Raw genomic sequence first — 19,735 nt, forward strand, 5'->3', positions numbered from 1 at the left:
AAGCCTCACACCCAGGCCTCCTGGATTCCGGCCTCTCCAGAGACACTAACCAGACGCAGGGGTAGCAAAACCTGTGATGGAGAGAAATGCAGCTCAACTTTCTTCCGTGAGTTTGAAAACAATATACTCAGGCATCCCCATGCCTGGATTCTTTCTCATGGGGAAACATCATTTCTGTGCAACAGGTCTAAAGGTCAGAAAACTGAGCATGAGGAAACGCTAATTCAGGGCTTGTCTGTTTGGGGGAGGGGTCTGAAGCTCTGATGGTGCTTTGTTGGGTTTTTTTTTTTTTTTTTTTTTTTTTTTTGCTGTGTTGGGTCTTCGTTTCTGTGCGAGGGCTTTCTCTAGTTGTGGCAAGCAGAGGCCACTCTTCATCGTGGTGCGCAGGCCTCTCACTATTGCGGCCTCTCTTGTTGCAGAGCACAGGCTCCAGACGCGCAGGCTCAGTAGTTGTGGCTCATGGGCCCAGTTGCTCCGTGGCATGTGGGATCTTCCCAGACCAGGGCTCGAACCCGTGTCCCCTGCATTGGCAGGCAGATTCTCAACCACTGCGCCACGAGGGAAGCCCCTGATGGTGCTTTTTAATTAGACCTGGGGCTTGAGGAGGGAGTCGGGGGCAGGGAGAGGGTGGATGCGCTTTAAAAACTTTTAGGTTTTTATGCTCAGGGTTCTGTAAAATCCAAGTAATGTTTCCCCATCCTTCTGAACAAGATTCAGCGCGTAAGCCTTTTATTTATTAATATGGAGATAAATAACAGCAAAAAAAAAAAAAATACTAAAGGGTTGAAAATGGTTGCTTCCAGGAAGGAGAACAGGGGAGTAGAAGCGACTGGACTGGGCACTATTTTTGTATAAGCCTTTCAGTAAGATTTCATTTTTTTGTTTTTTTAGTATGATTTCAGTTCTAAAGGAAGTGCTGGTATTAATTAGATCACACAAATAAAAACTATAAAACAAGTCTAGGAATTCCCTTGCCCTGACCCGTTCTCGGGGATTCATGGGGGGCAGAGAGGGGCGTGGGTGGTGGGAGGAGGCCGTGAGCTCTCACTCTTTAATCCCATCACTTGTTACTCACCCCTGCCCACTGCTGCAGATGCCGAGTCCTGGAGCCGGAACTCCTGGGCAGGGTGATGGGAGCAGCTGCCCTTCAGGCTGGTGTGAAATCACAGCCTTCACAGTCCTGTGGGAGAAGGTGTGAAGGTTTTGCTCTTAGAACTAGGATGCCGAGAAGCTTTTAGATGATCAGGAAAAGACTGAGGCTCGTGGTGGAGATGACAGCCTCTTGGAGTGAAAAGAGCAGAGGTGCAGGCCTGGCTGGAGGGTCCAAGCTACAGGGCGTGAGTGGGAGCCTCTTTTTTTGTTTTTCAAGGTTTAAAATTCTCCAATTTTATTTTATTTTTTTAACATCTTTATTGGAGTATAATTGCTTTACGGTGGTGTGTTAGTTTCTGCTGTATAACAAAGTGAATCAGCTATACATATACAAATATCCCCATATCCCCTCCTTCTTGTGTCTCCCTCCCACCCTTCCTTTCCCACCCCTCTAGATGGTTACAAAGCACCGAGCTGATCTCCCTGTGCTATGCGGCTGCTTCCCACTAGCCATCCATTTTACATTTGGTAGTGTATATATGTCCATGCTGTGAGTGGAAACCTCTTCTGTGTCAAATGGCAAGGGATGGGGGAGCCCCAGGCACTGGAAGTCAGCCCTGCACCTGGTTCCCAACTCTTAGCCTCTGCCTCCAGCTCCGTGCTCTGTCCAGCCCTCCCTGGAAGGCCCGGCAGCTCCTGTCTCTCCAGTGAGGCGCTGCCCTGAGTGCAGCTCACCTGCTCAGACTCTGTCTCGGGGCAACTGGCACACCCCGAGGCTCTGGGTGGCCCAGGCTTCCTGCAGACTCTGCACCCTCACAGTGTTCATCAGCTCTGCTGGCTGCAAGGACCGCAGTTTACCGGAGGAAAGGGGAAGTCAGGCCCTGCAGCCAGGCACCAGGGCTCAGGTGTTGGGACGGATAATGGGGGCTCAAGACCAGGAGGTTCTTGTCAGACTCCGGCTGGCTCGGCTGGCTCAGGGGACCCAGGCAAAGCTAAACAACCGGGACTGTCACAGACCAAGTCTCCCAGCAGAATGGCTAGTTCTTAAGACTCCCAGGCAGCCCTTGTGGGGGGTGACCCAAGGGAGGCCACTTCCAGCCCCCGGAATTATGGCCCCCATCTCCTGGTCTCTGAATACCCCCCGCCTCATCTTCTACTCCACTTCTACTCCATCTTCTACTCCATCTTCTACTCCACTTCTACTTTACTGTGCCAGGGACCCCTTTGGGGTTCTGTGCAGCCTTAAAAGGAGCCCTCTTCCAGATTTTTTTTTTTGGCCGTGCTTGCAGGATCTCAGTTCCAGGACTGGGGAAATGAACCCGGGCCATGGCAGTGAAAGCGCCGAATCCTAACCACTGGACCGCCAGGGAGTTCCCCAGAATGTTTTCAATGCATGAAATAAAATACACAGAATTACAAAAGAAACCGATTACAGTGAGATACTGTTACTAAAATATTAAATAATAAACTTGTGATGGAGTAATATGTGTGCTTCTTAACGAATCATCCAAAAGACCTGGTGGGGGCTTTAAGCAGACCCATAATTAGGAAGTAGTGATGAGTAAGCCCAATATCACGCCATTGTCTGCAACAACTCTACGGTCATAGAAAAGGAGCAGTGATTTCCAACGGTGACAAAGTCATGGGCACTATTACTTGGGGTTTTGTCCACGTTCGTAATGAAGGGAACTGCTAAATTTCAGCTAGAGGTTAGTGCAAACAACAATATCCTTTTTTTTTCTCACCCGAGTTCATGGGTACCCTGAACTCTACCCGCAGACCCCGGGCTCAGAACCCTGCCCCCTCCTCCCGGCCCCGACCTCATAGCTTCTACTCCTCACGTTCCCTGCCGCCAGACTCCTCTCCTGGGCTCCTCTGCCCCTCGGTGTCAGGCACTGGACGCCCCTGCACCACCTCTTTTCCCCACCTTTCAGGGGCTCAGACAGGCGGTTGAGGTCTGAATCCAGACCTTGCCCTGAGCGGTTGCAGGTTGGAGAGTGTTGGGCCGCACCCCTTGTAAGCCTGCACTCGCCCAGCTTTAAGACCAAAGAAAGAGCCTGGGGTCAGCAACAGAGACATCAGTGGTTTAAAGGATGGGGGTATCTTACATGTCTGAAGCAAGGTCCTGGAGCAACACCCCACCAAGTGCAGCACACAGTGGTCAAGACATGGTGGCAGTCTTCGCTCCTAGGGGGAAAGGGGAGATTACCGGTTATAGGGGAATTGAGGTCAGCTGGGCTCACTAGTTACCAGAGAAAACAAGCTGAGGGGCACGCCCCTCACTGCCCCTTTGATGAGAACAATCACCAGCTGGGGCCTGGGGCGAGTACGAAGAAGGTCAGTCGTATGCGTAGAATATAGACGAAGCAGGCACTGGTCGGGCACTGGTCGGGCAGGGGATGGATGGAGAGCAAGAGAACAGCCATCTTGAGTGGCCTGACCATACAGAGAGTTTGCAAAGCAGCAGCAACGTGCAGAGCAGACAAAGCAGAGAGCCAAGGTGGGTGGGAGGGCCAGGGCGGGGCCACCTGTGAATCCAGGTGTGTGCATGGATGGACTGGCATAAAGATGTGAGTCCGTGCCTACCACTCTGTGTTAGGCAGCGTTTTAAAAAATCCCAATGCCTAGACCCCACCCCAGGCCAGCTAACCCAGTCCCTAGAGTTGGGCTCCAGGTGTCACAATTTGTTAAACTCCCAAGTGACTCCAGTGTGCCTTGGGTGCTGGATGGGAAGGCAGAGGGCAGGGTAGCAAGCAGGAGGAGAGGAGAGAGGCCTCAAAGGCCTCCCAGATGTACATCTGTGTGCTGAGGGGGAGCTCAGCCTGGAGCCAGAACTGGCCCGAGTAGGGAAGAAAAGACAGGACAGAGGACTGGGGCTCCCTGAAGGTTTCTGCCGAGTTTGACATCCCTAATGTGGAGGGTGCCAGCCATCACCAGCCACTAACTTTGGCTGCCTGAAAACTGCTAGCAGCTCCTGGAATTAGCTGGTCTTCCAAAAGGAGGGAACGAGCACCTTCCCTACCAATCCGGTCACCGCCCTGCAAATAACTAACTCCTGTGGCCCCTGAAGGTGGGGAAGCTGGGACCTCTGGATGCTGTGGGGCTGGCCGTGCTTGGCCATGAACTCCCATTCATGCCAGCTCACTTCCCCTCTCTGGGAAAAGGCTGTGGCCCACATACCTGCCTTACCTCCTGCTGCTTCTCTGCCCCCTCCCAGAGGGTCTGGGAGGGGCTCCCTCTGCCACAAAATGGCCCATGACAAGAGCTGCCTGGGCCCCCGAGGGAGAAGGGAAGGCCCCGTAACCACCCCCAGCCTCAGCAACCGGGCGAAAGACCTGGGGGCTGACACTGCCGAAGGCTGCGGTGATCCAGGCACTGTGCCAGGTGATTCAAGTTTCTTGTCAAATTTGATCATTGCCGCCAATGAGGCTGCCATTGCGATCTCCCTTTTATAGGTAAGAAAGGAGGCTCAGGGGGCAAGAGTCAGCCAAGGTCACGTGGTTCCACACGGTGATGCAGGCCGGGCTGACCCCAGTGTCCTCTGGTGATGATGCAGACATTAGTGCTGTATAGAATTTGCCTCCCCCCCAGGCAAGGCAGCCCCTGCGAGCCTCGGGGAGGCACGCTAGTGTGCTCTACGCACTTTCTTACGAATGAAGCAGTTTTCGTACCTCAATCTATGGGTGAGGAAACTAAGTCTCAGAGACGTTCTTTGTCACTTCCCAGACCCTCACGGCAGATAGGGGCAGCGCTGGGCTGGTGTGAGAGGGAATTCACAGTGTTTACAGCTTTGGAATTCTGCCGGCAAAACCGACATGCCTATAGTCACATCAAAAGACAAAGCCAATTCCACTGCAAGGTTTTCGTTCAGAAATCTTCCAGTGCCACTCATGCCATGTTCAGATAAACGAGGGCTTGTGGGGGGTCACTGGGAACAGACCCAGACACACATTATATGCTAGAATCCCTCTTCACTAAGAACATCTTTGTGTTTCGTGTAGATTTCCATTCTGTCCTATGTATCTTCTATACCTGTGCTCTCTGAGCAGTCAGAAATTGCTCTAGGATGTCATAAATCAAAGTGGGTACGTTCCTCCCTTCCTCTCTCCCTCAGACAAATGCTCCACTTCATGGGAAACTGCTAGAATATTTTAAAGAAGATATTCTAGATCCGCTAGAATATTTTAAAGAAGAAAATTGTTTCTCCTGCTGTTCCAGCATATCGCCAAGAGGTCAGAAAAAGTATATAGTAATTCCTAGGGTAGATGGAGCCTCTCTCTGTGCCCCAGTCAGAGTGCTCTGTGTGCCAACTAGGAAATGTCAAAGGCACTAAGGAATGAATTTCATGTTTTTTTAAAATTGAGATACAATTGGCACATAACATTATATTATTCTCAAGTACACGACATAGTTCAGTATTTGTATAAATATTGCAGAATGATCACCACAATAAATCTAGTTAACATCCATCACCACACCTAGTTACAGAAACGTTTTTCTTGTGATGAGAACTTTTAAGATCTAGTTTCTTAGCGACTTCCAAATATACAATACAGTATTATCAACTATGCTGAACACTACATCTTAGGAAGTCGTTATTTTATAACTGGAAGTTTGTATTTTTCAACTGCCTTCACCACGTCGCTCACTCTAAATTTCATTTTTTTTGTTTGTTTGTTTTTTGCGGTACGCGGGCCTCTCACTGCTGTGGCCTCTCCCGTTGCGGAGCACAGGCTCCGGACGCGCAGGCTCAGCGGCCATGGCTCACAGGCCCAGCCGCTCTGCGGCATGTGGGATCTTCCCGGACCGGGGCATGAACCCGTGTCCCCTGCATCGGCAGGCGGACTCTCAACCACTGCGCCACCAGGGAAGCCCCTCTAAATTTCATTTTTTAAGTCCGGTAGCAAATTCTTGCTTTTGGTGGGCTGCTGGGTGTGCCCAAGGTATGTGAAATACAAGATCGCCCACTTCATGGGTTGTTTTACACCAACATGCCCCTCTAGGGTATGTAATCAGTTCTCTACTTAAAAGTTTATTCTTTTGGCCTTACTCATGTTTTCCTCTACTTTTTGTTTTCTAAGTCCTCTCTCACACCTATTAACTGGCCCTGACCCCCTCAACAGAAGCCTCCAGCTAAGGGGTGGAGGGAGGAAGAGGCTCCTTTCTGAAGGGTGACTATGACTTAGCAAGCTCGCCCGGGACAGCCTCTGTGACGGATGCCAGCCCAGGGCATGGCACACTGTTGTAGTCGTTTGATGAATGCACGGTACTTGGATGGGTATGAAGTTGAAGACCACCAGGCTGGGCTCGCTGAAATGACACACATGGACCAGTAGGAATGGCATAGGGGACAGCTCTAAGTGCCTGGGTCAGGACCCTAGGCCAGGAGTGTGAACACCAAGCGGTGTCAAGCCCAGGAGTCAGCCACAGAATACAGTGCCACAGTGCTGTGTAGACTCTGCCCCATGACTCTCCCCCTGCCTTCCCCCCTTTGGCTAGCATAGGCTGCGTAGGAGAGAACTCAGTGGGAGCACCCCAGAAGGGGAGTAAGGGGGGAAAGAGAAACAGAGAGAGAGGCTGGCCACAGAGACGTTAACAGGACCACTGGGTCAATAGGCTCCCGATGGGCACGCGTGCACTGGGTCCATTGGCTGGCTCCCGATGGGCACGCGCGCACTGGGTCAATAGGCTGGCTCCCGATGGGCACGCATGCACCGGGTCCATTGGCTCCCGATGGGCACGCGTGCACTGGGTCCATTGGCTGGCTCCCGATGGGCACGCGTGCACCGGGTCCATTGGCTCCCGATGGGCACGCGTGCACCGGGTCCATTGGCTCCCGATGGGCACGCGTGCACTGGGTCCATTGGCTGGCTCCCGATGGGCACACGTGCACCAGGTCCATTGGCTCCCGATGGGCACGCGTGCACCGGGTCCATTGGCTGGCTCCCGATGGGCACGCGTGCACCGGGTCAATTGGCTCCCGATGGGCACGCGTGCACTTGATTGGGGAGGGAGGGAATGGGTGGCACTTCTAAGTCCAGGGCAGGTAAAAGGGCAGAGCTACACCTGCTGCTATACGATGTAAGGCAGCAGAAAAGCAAGGATTTTCTCAGTTTCTGCTTTTATGGTCCCTCCCTCAGGCCACAGGAAGAAGGAAGGGCCCTATCCTGAGAGGGTTTGCCTAGAACCCAGCAGGATCCAGGTGAGGGAGGGTCCAGGTGAGCTGCTGGCCAGGTGCCTACAGGAACACATTCACTGAGACATTTAATATTCCCCTGGCAACAGCTCCAGGGAGTTTCCCAGGAGTCTCTGGGTAACCAGATAGCCCCGGCCAGCCCCAGGTTGAGGAAATTGATCCCCAGGAGTGGACAGGATGGGAATGGCATTACTGTGCTGCCTGCTAGGCCATGCTGGAGGGCAGAAAGATCGCCTCCCTCCCCAGATGCTGGGTGCTACCACCAGACAACAGAAATGCAGGGCCCGGGGGCTTTTCTTACAAGGACTTTCACGACTTCTCTGCAAAGGACAGGAATTCTGGGGCTCAGGAAACCTGTATGTAAAGTCGGCATTGGGGGTCTGTGGACAGTGTCATGAGGCTGGTTGATCACAGTCCCTCAACAAGTGTGGTTACATACCTGCTGAGGGCCCACTGATCTAACATCAAACATCATACCCCTGCCTCCCGAGCCCCCCCACCGTGCAGATGCCCAGGCCTTCTACATCACCCCAGGGCAGCTTTCAGGCCTCTCCCTTCCTATGCCCCTAGTACTCCCCTGTGGGTGAGGGACCTGGAAAGCTTTTCCCAACTCCAGCCATGCCAGCAAAGCGTGAAGAGCAGACAGTGAGTCAGTGCAGAGCTGTGGGCGAGGGCTCCGGGTACCACAAGGCACACTGGACATTTTCGGATCTCCCTGGCATGGCGAGTGGGATGGTGTGGGGAATGGGTGTGATCACCTGTAAACTCCTAGACCAGGCTGAGCAGAAGGGTGGCTCAGGCTGGTCCAAGGGAGCTATGGAGACTGGCCAGGCAGAGAGCTGGTACCACTGCCCACCCAGGGCATAGGACATTTCTCCATGAGCAGCCCCTGGGGTGGGGTGAGAAAATTAAAGAGCGAGAACATCCACAGGTGAAGTGGGAGGGCTGACCTCCTGGCCAGTAGTGGGAGTGGATGGGACCCACACTGTCTACCGGCAACAGTGGCAGGCGGGAGTGGTGTGGAGGAATGATGCATGTGGGCTCCGTAACCCTTCCCTGCTCTGCTCTCTGTCAGAGGGAACCACATCTCTCAAGCCCCCCTACCTCTGGTTTCCAGGTAGGTTTGGCCATTGCAAGGCACCTGAGAAGGACAGGAGATCAGGAGAGTGGTGGGTGTTCATACCTGCTTTCTGCTCACTGTGACACTTCTGCCAGCAGTCGCATCCCCACTCAGCCTCCCGCTCGCACCTGTGAGCGCCCTCTCTCTGTGACACCCTGCTGTGCAGCCCCAGCCCCTGGAATCCCACCCTCCTCCTGCCGTCCTCCCCCAAGAGGTAGGCGTGGCCTGGGGGTCCCCTCCACCTCTCTGATACTCAACTCACGCCAGGCCTGCAGGCCTGGGTGAGCTCCCAGGTCTCTACCAGCTTTGTGGGTTTTTTTTTTTTCTTTTTTTTCAATCTTTCAATTTCATTAAAAAGTTTATGATCAAAACCCAACAAACAAAAGATGCCTCGTGATCTGATCTCCCCCCGATTGTGCAATATCCTGGTGTATCCTCTTAGCTTCTGCATTTGTGACATGGGGGGACCAGCCTTGGTTCTCGATGGGATGGTCGTGAAGGTGTGATGGGTTATGTGGGCAGACACGAAGGGAGGGCGCCCTGTGGAAAGGCTGAGGGGGGGGGTCTTGGGGGCAGCAGAGGCTGTTCTTGATGAGCTCAGGGAAGAAAGAGAGCCTGGCCAGAGGGGAGGACAAAGTGCAAGGGCCGGAGACTGGCAATCTCTTCTGAAATATACACATACATACGCATTCACGTGGACACACACTCTCATACTCACACACACACATGCACACTCACTCGCCCACACATTCACACATGCGTGCTGCCATCATCAGGGACCTGTGTCAGAGGGAGCTGAGGCACCGAGCGATTGGGCATGTACACCCCCAGCTCCACTACTTAAAGGTGGGGACAGACCCTGTGACTGTGAGTCGCCATAACTGTGACACTCTCTCCTTTGTGCTGTGCTGGACACAGAGCAGCCACCAGCCCCAAGAACAGCTCCAGGCTGGGTCTACGCCGGACACAGGAGCAGGCAGCCGGTGGACCGTGAAGGGGTGCTGAGGATGGAGGAACGTTGGGAGGCTGGGCACAGCTAATATCCTGAGCTCCCCGTGCCCTTGACTTCTCTGTGGGCTTGAGAAGGGCCACCCCACATCAGGATGAACTCTCCTTCGGGGACCAGAGCCCCACTGGACCCGGCCCAGGAATCCAACGGCATAGCCACCCCAGCTTCCCGCAGCAGGTGGGACAGCTCCTGGAGCAGCACTTCCAGCCTGGACCACCCTCCGCCCGTCAGCCCCACGGTAAGCCTGGGGCGAGCGTGTGCACGCAGAGCCTCCCTCCCGCTCCCTGGTGCTCTTCCTAGGGGCACACGGGGGCTTTGACAAGGTTCCACAGCTCTGCTGTGGGACCTTGGGCATGTTACTGAACTTCTCTGAGCCTGTCCTATGCGAAGAGATCAATAGAGGGGAGTGTGGCAAGTTTTCCTTCCTTGTGGAAAGCCTCCAAGGGACAAAAAGGCCAGCCCTGTGGGACAAAGGGCTGGAATGGCACGTCCATTTCTTTCTGAGCGTAGTAGGATGCCCCCTAGAGCCCTCCAGAGAGGAAGGCCTGCCCTGGGCCTCTGGGTTTGTCCCAGCCCAGAGCGAGGTATTTGGTGCCTGCTGTCGCTTCCATCATCCTAGCCAGGGCCCAGGGCCATACCCCAGCAAACCCACCGTTAACTGAGGAGGGACGAGGGCACACTCAAGACCATGGGATGCTGGCCTAGGTTCTGGACAGGATGGGAAGGCTCCAGTAGCTACAGGAGCCAGGGCAGGACAGAAATTAAACCACTCCCTTCCCTGGCAAGGAGCTGGGGTGGGAGGAGTCTTTAAAGCCTTTTGTACTGGCCTCATAGGAGCAGGACCTCCCTACAGTGACCTAGGAGGCCTGAATTTTCTTTTTAAAAGACTATTCTTTTTCTCACTCTCACACCAGGTGTCAAAGTCAGCCCTACCCAGTTATATAGTGGGAGAGTACAACCTCCTTCTCTGAGGCTGGGAAGGATGTGGGACTCCTGAGAAGAGGGGCTCCACCCCACTCTACCTCCCCAGAGTGAAAGGGGACTGGAATACCATTGCTGACTGTCTCGGGCACTTGGGATGGGGCCCATACAGAGGAGAGGAACGCACCCAGGAGATGGCTCTGCCTTCTCCCCAAGGAAAGATAAAGTCACTCCAGCCATGTCCCTGCTTGCCAAACATGTGTCTGTCTGTCCTACCAGCCTCCAAAGGTGATCTGAGCACACTTCTAGAAGACTTTTGCATCTGGGCCATGGTATAGGAGCTTGGGCTCCACTTTAGGAGACCGGTGTTTCCATTCCAGCTCAGCCACTTGCTAGCTGTGTGGACAAACGGCTTTGCCGCTCTGAGCCTGCCCGCCTGCAGCGTTTTTTACCTGCCCCATTGGGAACCCTAACTCTTCTTCTCAGGACTATTTGAAGGTGATGGAGTCATGGGATGCCCTTGTTTCTCTGTCTCTTCACAGGCAGCCAGGGCTCAGGCTGCTGCCTGGGCCCCCTTTCCCACGGTCGATGTTCCGGACTCCGCCCACTATGCCCTGGGCACGGTGATCCTGCTGGTGGGGCTCACAGGGATGCTGGGAAATCTGACGGTCATCTATACCTTCTGCAGGTGCCTGGTTGGCAGGATGGGGGCCTGGGCACTGAGGGCAGCCAGCCATGCAGAGACAGGGCAGAACACAGGGTGGAAATTCTGGTGCCAGCTCTGCCAGGGCACTGTTGAGTCTGGGTGGGAAGGCCAGGGCCAATGGTCTCAGGCTCAGGCCTCCATCTTCAAACCTAGGAAAAGGGCCCAAATGTAATCCAGGGCAGCTTGAATGGCACGTTTAATTGGGCCCCAGGCACACCGTCTGTGTAGGGTGTGTGTCCCTATGACACACACGTCTCTGCCTATTCTGCCCTGCTCTCGGCTCACCTCCAACACCTGTCCCAGTGGGCACCTTCCCTCTGCCTCAAAGAGCAGCCCTGGTACCAGGATCCTGAGTCCTCAAGCCCTTCAGCAACCAGCCCTGGCCACCACCCTTGGCTTCCTTCCCTACCTGCCCCACTCACCGCCTGAATGGCTGAGACGGGCACGTGGAGAAGTAAACTCCTGGCTCTACCATCTATTAGCTGAAACGACTTGAGCAGTGGACTTCTTTGAGTCCACTTTTCTTGTCTGCAAAATGAAGTTGTGATTTACTTCATGGAGTCAATGTGATGATTAAGTAGGTTTTTATATGTGCGGTGCCCAGCAAACGAGTGAATCCTGGCTGTGTCACTTACTGAGTCTTGTGACCGCAAGCCACTTCACAGGTGGGAGCTCAGGGTTCTTATCTGCAACATGAAATGGGGTGAGGGGGTAGATGTGAAGACGGATGATTATGGGAGATGAGGTTTGTGAAAGTACCTGGCCTGTGGGCACCATCGTCAACTCCTCTCGCCTTTGCCAGCCCCGAAGGTGAGGACTGCAGGAACACTGGAGAAGGGGAACAGGAGAGACATGAGTTGCTGCCTTGAAGGGTTTCACTTCTTAGCCCACAATGCCAGGCCCCAGAGCTGTTCGGCTGGTACTTGCCGGGCAGCGGGATGGGCCTGTGGGCCAGCAGCTCGTGCCTGTGTGCAAGTATACACGTGTGTGCACGTGTGTTTGAGGGAAGCTCCCCAGCAGAAGCGCCTCCTGACAGTTTCTGACCCCTCACAGGAGCAGAGGCCTCAGGACTCCCGCCAACATGTTCATCATCAACCTCGCAGTCAGCGACTTCTTCATGTCCTTCACCCAGGCCCCCGTCTTCTTCGCCAGCAGCGTCTATAAGCAGTGGCTCTTTGGAGAGACAGGTAGACACTTGGGACTCCCTTTTGCTGGAGGGAGGAGGAGGGTTGGGACAGGGGATGTCCACAGTGGAGAGTGGCCCAGATGAGAAGGCCATGTGCTCTTCCTGGGCAAAGACTGGGTAGTCACCCTCAGTCTCATGAGTTAGCAAGAGGTTTCCGTGAGCCTCTGTCAGATGCATGTAGGCGGCGTGGAGAGGAACCAGGCCTGCTTTCCTTGAGAGGCGAGCGTATGAGCTGAGTACAGGCAATCCACAGACCCTCCTTCCCCTGGGGTATCTGATGGGCTCCCTGCCAAGGACTGAGGTCAGGCAGCTGTGCCCACAGGCTGTGAATTCTATGCCTTCTGTGGGGCTGTCTTTGGCATCACCTCCATGATTACCCTGACGGCCATCGCCCTGGACCGCTACCTGGTGATCACACGCCCACTGGCCACCGTCGGGATGGTGTCCAAGAGGCGGGCGGCGCTTGTCCTGCTGGGCGTCTGGCTCTATGCCCTGGCTTGGAGTCTGCCGCCCTTCTTTGGCTGGAGTAAGTGGGCTCAGGGAATCAGGGGAAGGGAAGGTAGGCTGGGAGGGGTACGTTCAAGGGGCAGGTAGGTGGACTTGGGTTGACCAGCTGGCAGGAGGGGCCGAGGGACTGCTTAAGTCTCAGAGCAAATGGACATTCAGGGGGCATGGCTAGCAGCAGGGGGAACTGAGGCTGTACCGTCAACCATCAGAGGATAACCTGGGCTCCCATCCCCAGATACAGAGGGGAAGACCACGTGGTTCCTGGCTGGCGGGAAGTGACAGGTGCATCTGATGCTGAGTTTGCAATGAGTCAGACAGGCAGGAGTTGGGGTGTGAGGCCTCAGCAGGTAGGAGGGTCAGCAGCAAGGCACCCGCCCTTCTGAGGCAGGACCAGGAAGCTGGCTGAAGTCTTGGGGGAGTAAGACCCTGGGGTTATGGTGAGGTCTCTCTTCCAAACTGGCAAGATTGGGCAGCAGTGGACTTTGCCAGCTGTCTCCTGCTAGAACCAGCTTGGAAAGCTCCCCTCCACGTGCCCCGGCTTCCTCACTCCACTGGGCAGGGCCGGGGCCGGGGCCAGTGTCTGAGAAGCTCAGACCCCACATCCAAAGCCCCCGCTGGATGAGGAGCCTAAGTCAGCGCCGCCCTGCAGGCTGAGCACCCGCCCCTGGTTCCCAGGTGCCTATGTGCCCGAGGGGCTGCTGACCTCTTGCTCCTGGGACTACGTGAGCTTCACGCCATCGGTCCGCGCCTACACCATGCTGCTCTTCTGCTTTGTGTTCTTCCTGCCCCTGCTCGTCATCATCTACTGCTACATCTTCATCTTCAAGGCCATCCGGGAGACGGGCCAGTAAGAGCTGGGCGTGAAGGAGGGGCTCCATGGGATGGGGGCTGTGCCCCTTGTCCAGGGCTGCCCGTGACTCACATCTGTACCCACACCCCAGGGCACTCCCAGCCCCAGATGGGCAAAGACCAGCTCAGTACATGTGCTTATGGGATGGGGTGCCGAAAGGCCAGTACAAACTGGGTGCTTAGAAAAGTCTCAGGAGACACGGTCTTCTGAAACGTGGGCCTTCAGACTTGGTCAGGGGGCATGGGGGAAAGAGAAGACACGACAGGTAGAAGTGCAGGGAGGCAGCTTAGGCTGGATATATTGGGGAACTTTCTGGGAGTCAGGGCTGCCTGCACTGGAAGGGACGGCCGGGTCCAAGAAGGCTCCCTGACAGCAGCCATGACCCTGGCACTCACTGCAACCCGAGTGGGCTCAGACCCAGACTCTGCATGCTTCCTAGAGCTCTCCAGACTTTCGGGGCCAGCGAGGGTGGTGGTGAGTGCCCCTGGCAACGGCAGCGTCTGCAGAACGAGTGGAAAATGGCCAAGATCGAGCTGTTGGTCATCCTTCTCTTCGTGCTCTCCTGGGCCCCCTACTCCACTGTAGCCCTGATGGGCTTTGCTGGGTGAGGGGCTGGGGCAGGGGCTGGAAGGGTGGGAGAAGGGTAAGGGGACCCTGGGGCAGCCTCTCCCTCCCCAGCCCAAGCCCAAGCCAGCCGTCCTCACACCCTAGGTCCAGCCTCACAGGCTTATTCTCCCCCTGCTATGAGATGCCCCACGGGAGCCAGGCCTGTCTCATTCCTGGAGGCACTAGGAGACATGCTGGGGGAGTTCTGGGCCACACTGGGTTTGGTTTGAGGGCCTGCAAGGGCTGCCAGGTCCTGCAAGATCCCTTGGGAATATGCAACTTTGCCTGAGGTTCTGGTTTCCTCTTCACCCAGACTGTGGGCACACAGCCAGGGTGCTACTCACCTCCCGCCCTCTAGTCCTTTGTGGCTAGAGTCTGCGGACTTTGCTACCTGCAGCAGCGTGGAGCCAGGCCAGACCTCAGGAGCACTTTGAGACAGTGAGAACTATGAGTCCTTGCAGGTGCTTGGGTATGAGACCTTCTCCTTGTGCAGGAACGGCCTGGGGCCCTCCTGTGCCGTCACTCTCAAGGAGCCAGGGTCGCAGCAGGCATCAGGGTTCAGCGGGGCATGGGGAGAGCTGGGCAGAGGTCCAGAGTCTTTGGGGGTGGGGAGGGTTTACTGCCAGCAGCACAGGCTCCAAGGGACAGTGGGACCTGGCGAAACCCCCAACCTGGCACATCTTCTCAGCACCCCTCCCTCCACTGCTCCCTGGGTTCCCACTCCCCTCAGATCAGGATTTTCCCTGGCATTGCAGTCCCTCCCCCGGGGATGACTTGGTCATGCTGGTTTGGACCAGGCTGGGCTGTGCCCTGGCAGGGCTTGGTTGGCCTATGGAGAAGGTTCCTGAGAGGGCCGGTGGGTTGTGGAGTCCCCAGGGAGGGCCAGCTGGCAGAGGGACCACAGCTTCTCTGTCCTAGGTATGCACATGTCCTGACGCCCTACATGAACTCGGTGCCCGCTGTCATCGCCAAGGCCTCTGCCATCTACAACCCCATCATTTATGCCATCACCCACCCCAAGTACAGGTGTGGCCCTCTGCCAGAACCCAGCCCCAGATACCCAGTCCCACCCTCATGGGCAGAGAGGGCCTGGGCCTATAAATGGGGGCAGAGGCCAGCCATCTTTCCTGTCCCTTGTGTACATGCGTTGGGTGGGGAACTCTAGCAGCTGAGAGCGGCCAGTGACACCGGATGGGATCTGGAGCGGGTGTGACCCTCTCTGCTGTCCCAGCTTCCTAGGAGGCTCAGCTTGGAGGGACATCAGAGTTCCCTGGGCAGTGTCCAATACTAACTGGGATTTTCAGAGCTGAGGCCAAAAGGCAGCCAGGATGGCCGATCAGCAGTGCTGCTTGCTACAAAGAGAGGCCCCCAGACAGAGGCAGCCTGGAGAGATCACAGCAGGGAGAGCTCCACTGCACTTCGCGGGCCCCCGGCAGAGGCCTGGGGCTTGTTCTGGCCCACAGTGCTCTCTGCTGACAGAATCCCAGCACAGCTGACCTCTTCCACGAGGGGGCCTTCAGTGCTTCCTTTTGCCTGGTGGTGTCAGTAACTCAGCACCCCGCTGAGGCCAGCTGTAGGCCTTAGCCCATCCAGCTCAGAGGCGGGTCAGGAGGGCTCTTGGTCCCCATTTGCAGAAATGTGGCTTAGGTCAGCCACTCGAGAACTGAAAGCAAGCATCTGGCTGAACCTGCCACCCTAAGGCTCTCCCTCCCTGCCCACGGACCCGGTGTCTGTCTGCCCATCCTCATAACCCCAATGTCTTTACGTCCCCAATTCCCCAGAGGCTCTTTGGCCACTCCCATTAGCCCGGTATCAGTCTATCCATCCACCCCCATCTCCTCAAGTCTGTCTGTCCAGCCCCCTAACCTGCTGTCCTTGCAGAATGGCCATCGCCCAGCACCTGCCCTGCCTCGGGGTGCTGCTGGGCGTGTCAGGCCAGCGCACTGGCCTGTACACCAGCTACCGCTTCACCCACCGCTCCACACTGAGCAGCCAGGCCTCGGACCTCAGCTGGATCACTGGACGGAGGCGCCAGGTGTCCCTGGGCTCTGAGAGTGAGGTGGTAAGGAGGCTGGGCTCTCACTGACTGGCACCTCGCCATCCTTTCCTCTGGGCGGGGCTGCCTCTGAGACTCAGGGACCCTCAGGAACCTGGGACGCTGGCAGGAAGAGCCCCTCACCCCCCCCACACGGCCTTCCCACACACCATCGTCCCTGCCAGACAGGGGCACTGGGGTCAGAGAGGCAACATGTTGGCCCAAGGTCACCCAGCAGCAGGGCCAGGACGAAACATGGGTCTTCCAACTCCAGGCCACCTCTTTTCCATGCCAGCGCTATCCCAGGGCCTTAGAGCCTCAGACTGAAAAGACTAGCATTTCTGACCCTAGATGGGCCTCTAGAGAGACAGGCAGGAGCTAGCTCAGGACCCTTCATCCTCAGCATTAAGCGCCCTCCTCCTGGAGCTCACAGGATACGGTGGAAGGAGCACTGGCTCTGGAGTCGGGGGACCTATGTTCAAGCCTGAGTTCAAGTCCTTACTGTGTGAGTTTGTGCAGGTCACTCACCCTCTCTGAGCGTCTTTGTCCTCCTCTGAAAGGGAAAATCATCATGACCACATCTAAGACTAGATGGGGTGCCCATGGATGCTGACCCCACCACTGTGGTCAGCCATGCCAGCCCCTACTTGGGGCCTGGAGCTCTGATGCCCCCTGATGTCACCAGGAGAGTTCCCTATGACCTGAGCCCCTGTCCCCAGCTCCTCCATCATTGTGCCTACAGGGCCCACTCTGGGCCTCACCAAGTGCTTCCACTTACCTCCTCCCACTGCCCCCATCCCTGAGGGTCTCAGTGGAGGGGCTGAGGGAGGAGCTGCCAGAGGACCCATCCCTGAACCAATGTAGTAAACATCAAGGAGTGAACCTTATCCATTAAGAGGGCCTAGATCCTCATGAAGACATACCCATCCTACATGCTTAAGAAAGCACACCAGCACACACACCCACACACACACATCCCAGCACATGCACGCACAGTTTGCAAGGGTTTGGTGACCAGCAACCCTGTAAACAGTATTGTGGGCTTCACCCCAGTGAATAAGTGTAGAGAGGACGGAGAAAGGCCTGGTCAGGGAGGGGGCAGAAGCAGGGATGCAGAATGTCCCCCTCACCTCACAGGGACTCTCCCACTCCCCCAGGGCTGGACAGACACGGAGGTAACAGCTGCTTGGGGGACTGCCCAGCAAATGAGTGGATGGTCCCCCTGCAGTCAGGGCCTGGAGGATGTGGAAGCCAAGGCCCCTCCCAAGTCCCAGGGACAGGAAGCAGAGGCTTCCGGAAAGGTAACTGGGCCCGGCACCTGCCAATCTATAAAAGGGCGGGGATAAGGAGCAAGCAGCCCAGAGAGCGGCCAGGAAAGGGGAGCAGGCCCAATGCCCTCTGGGAATCACCCCCTCCCTGCACCTCCCAGCTTTCCCTTGCTCACCTGGGGGTCCTGGGTGTCACCATGACTCCAAGGTGTTCTAAGCAGGCCTGAGTGTGACTGTGCCCGAGAGTGTCTGTGTGTGTCTGTGTGACCTTGACTGTGCACGTACACAGCAGGTGGTGGTGGCGCTACCGCACTACGATGAATGTACGTCATGTGTGTAAATGTGTGTGACCATGTGCCTGGCACACACATTCTGTCCCTGTGGCACCGTGGGGCATGGGATTGAGTGTGCCCCAATGTGTCTGCTCTAAGCTGTGCATGTGACCAAGTGTGGGTGGCACGTACCTCTCTGTGTTTGGAAACTGGGTATACCTGGGGGCGTGGGGCTGCAATCGGTGGATGTGCTCACTGCGAATGCCCTGAGATTAGGGTATCGCCCAGAATACTTGTGGCTATTAAAAGAAGGCCAGCTGTCAGCCCAAGTGCCTATGGAACGGAATGTTGATGGTGATTAGAGAAGGCTGTATTCTGGAACGCTGGAAACGCCGTGCGCACAGGTCCTGAGGCTGCCCTGCCCCTCTGCTGACAGCTCCCCACCCTGCCCCTCCACTCACACCCACACCACACCCCCAGCTCCTGCCTTCCTTCCCCCAGGCTGCTCCCCTGCCTGTCCCAGAGAGGGGGAGCCCTGGGCTGCTCCCTGCAGTTGTGGGGCCCCTGCCTCTTCCAGCGTTCCCACCCCAGGGAGCACCACTCCCCAGGTGCCCCAGCCCTGAGCCCGGGAACTGTTCATGACCACAGAGACCAGGGCAGAGGCCGGCAGCGTCCCCCAGGCTGGCCGGGCAATGATGAAAGGCACTGTGCCTCTCCTGGAGAGAATACCGGGCTGGGGTGGGGCGCCGGGCAGAGAGGCACAGCACATCAGCCGTCACCTAACGCGTGTGATAAGCACTGCCAACGAGGTATCAGCACACAGGGTGCTGAGAGCAGAGGCAAGTCCCCAAGGGCTCCCAGGAAAGGTGGAGGTAAAGCAGGGATTGCCAGGCAGGATGGGGCCGAGGAGCGGGGATTGGGCGGTTCAGGCTGAGGAAACAGCCTGTACAAACATAGCAGGGTGTCCCGGGACAGAATGTCTCTCTGTGACCCCAGGGGCAGACAAGGGGCTCTGGGAGCTGGCGGTGGGGATGGAGGAGGGAAGGGGGCAGGAGGTGGTAAGAGCCATGGGGAGGCCCACTAGGTGCTGTCATGAGGGGTCTCCAGTCACGAGTCTGGGGGACAGGGAGTCCTTCGAGGGCTTCGCGGGGCACTGAGGGGCTTGGTCAACTTAGCAGATTAGCCGGGCCTCCCCGCAGTGGCTGCGGAAGGACAGGTTGAGTGGAATGGGCAGGCAGAGAGAAGATGGGAGGAAGTCGATAGGACAGGCAAGGAATGAGGCATTTAAGACCGCAGGGAGAGAGGAGACGCCGGAGCATGTGGAAGAGGACTACAGGGAAGGGGGGAATCAGATGGTGGGGGTGAGGAGAGCTCAGTCCCAACCCCAGGAGTCCGAGAGCCTGGGGACATCCCAGAGGGACGGCCTGAAGGTGGCCTCGGACATTGCCTGGAGAAGGCCCAGCCCCCAGCCAGGACGAAACCTGGCCACACAACGCCCCTCTGTTACGCGGTGCCCCTAAACACAGAGGGTCCCTGGGAGACTACTCCCAGTGGGATACTCCTTGAGCTAAACAAATGTCTGCTGTTTGCTTTCAGACCAAAGGGCTGCTCCCCAGCCTGGACCCCAGGATGTAGGGTGCCCATCAGTTTGTCTTTCTGGGACATGCCCATGTCTCCTGGGACATGTCCAACCCCTTCACCTCCCTCTCACACACACACAGACCAAGGATTACCCTGTGGGCCTGCGGGCTTTGGAAGTGGCCCTGTCACCCAAGCTGTGCTGGATTCGCGGCCCTGTAACTGCAAAACTCGTGCTCTGCAAAGTGGTCTGCACCCACTTCTCAGCTCAAGAGCCTGTGCCCCAGGCTCAGCCTGAAGAGTGGGCACCTAGGCCCTCTCGCGGCCCGGAACACAGACCTTCCCTCGCTGGAACCCGTTACTCACCTCTGGCTTTCCCCCCAGAGTGC

General features: G+C 56.4%; 1 protein-coding gene across 1 annotated transcript; it reads left to right on the forward strand.

The window, feature by feature from the left end:
* Nucleotides 1-9,511: 9,511 nt before the first annotated feature.
* Nucleotides 9,512-19,403, forward strand: OPN4 (opsin 4; the record flags this gene model as incomplete). Its single annotated transcript, XM_082672939.1, has 10 exons — nucleotides 9,512-9,655; nucleotides 10,881-11,026; nucleotides 12,098-12,231; nucleotides 12,553-12,756; nucleotides 13,413-13,584; nucleotides 14,027-14,191; nucleotides 15,112-15,219; nucleotides 16,075-16,255; nucleotides 17,386-17,529; nucleotides 19,365-19,403. The coding sequence occupies 10 exons, from the start codon at nucleotides 9,512-9,514 to the stop codon at nucleotides 19,401-19,403; spliced, it is 1,437 nt and encodes a 478-aa protein (XP_082529065.1).
* Nucleotides 19,404-19,735: the final 332 nt, after the last annotated feature.

The sequence above is a fragment of the Grampus griseus genome (genome assembly GCF_964374135.1).
Source record: "Grampus griseus genome assembly, chromosome: 16".
In the NCBI taxonomy this organism is placed as follows: domain Eukaryota; kingdom Metazoa; phylum Chordata; class Mammalia; order Artiodactyla; family Delphinidae; genus Grampus; species Grampus griseus.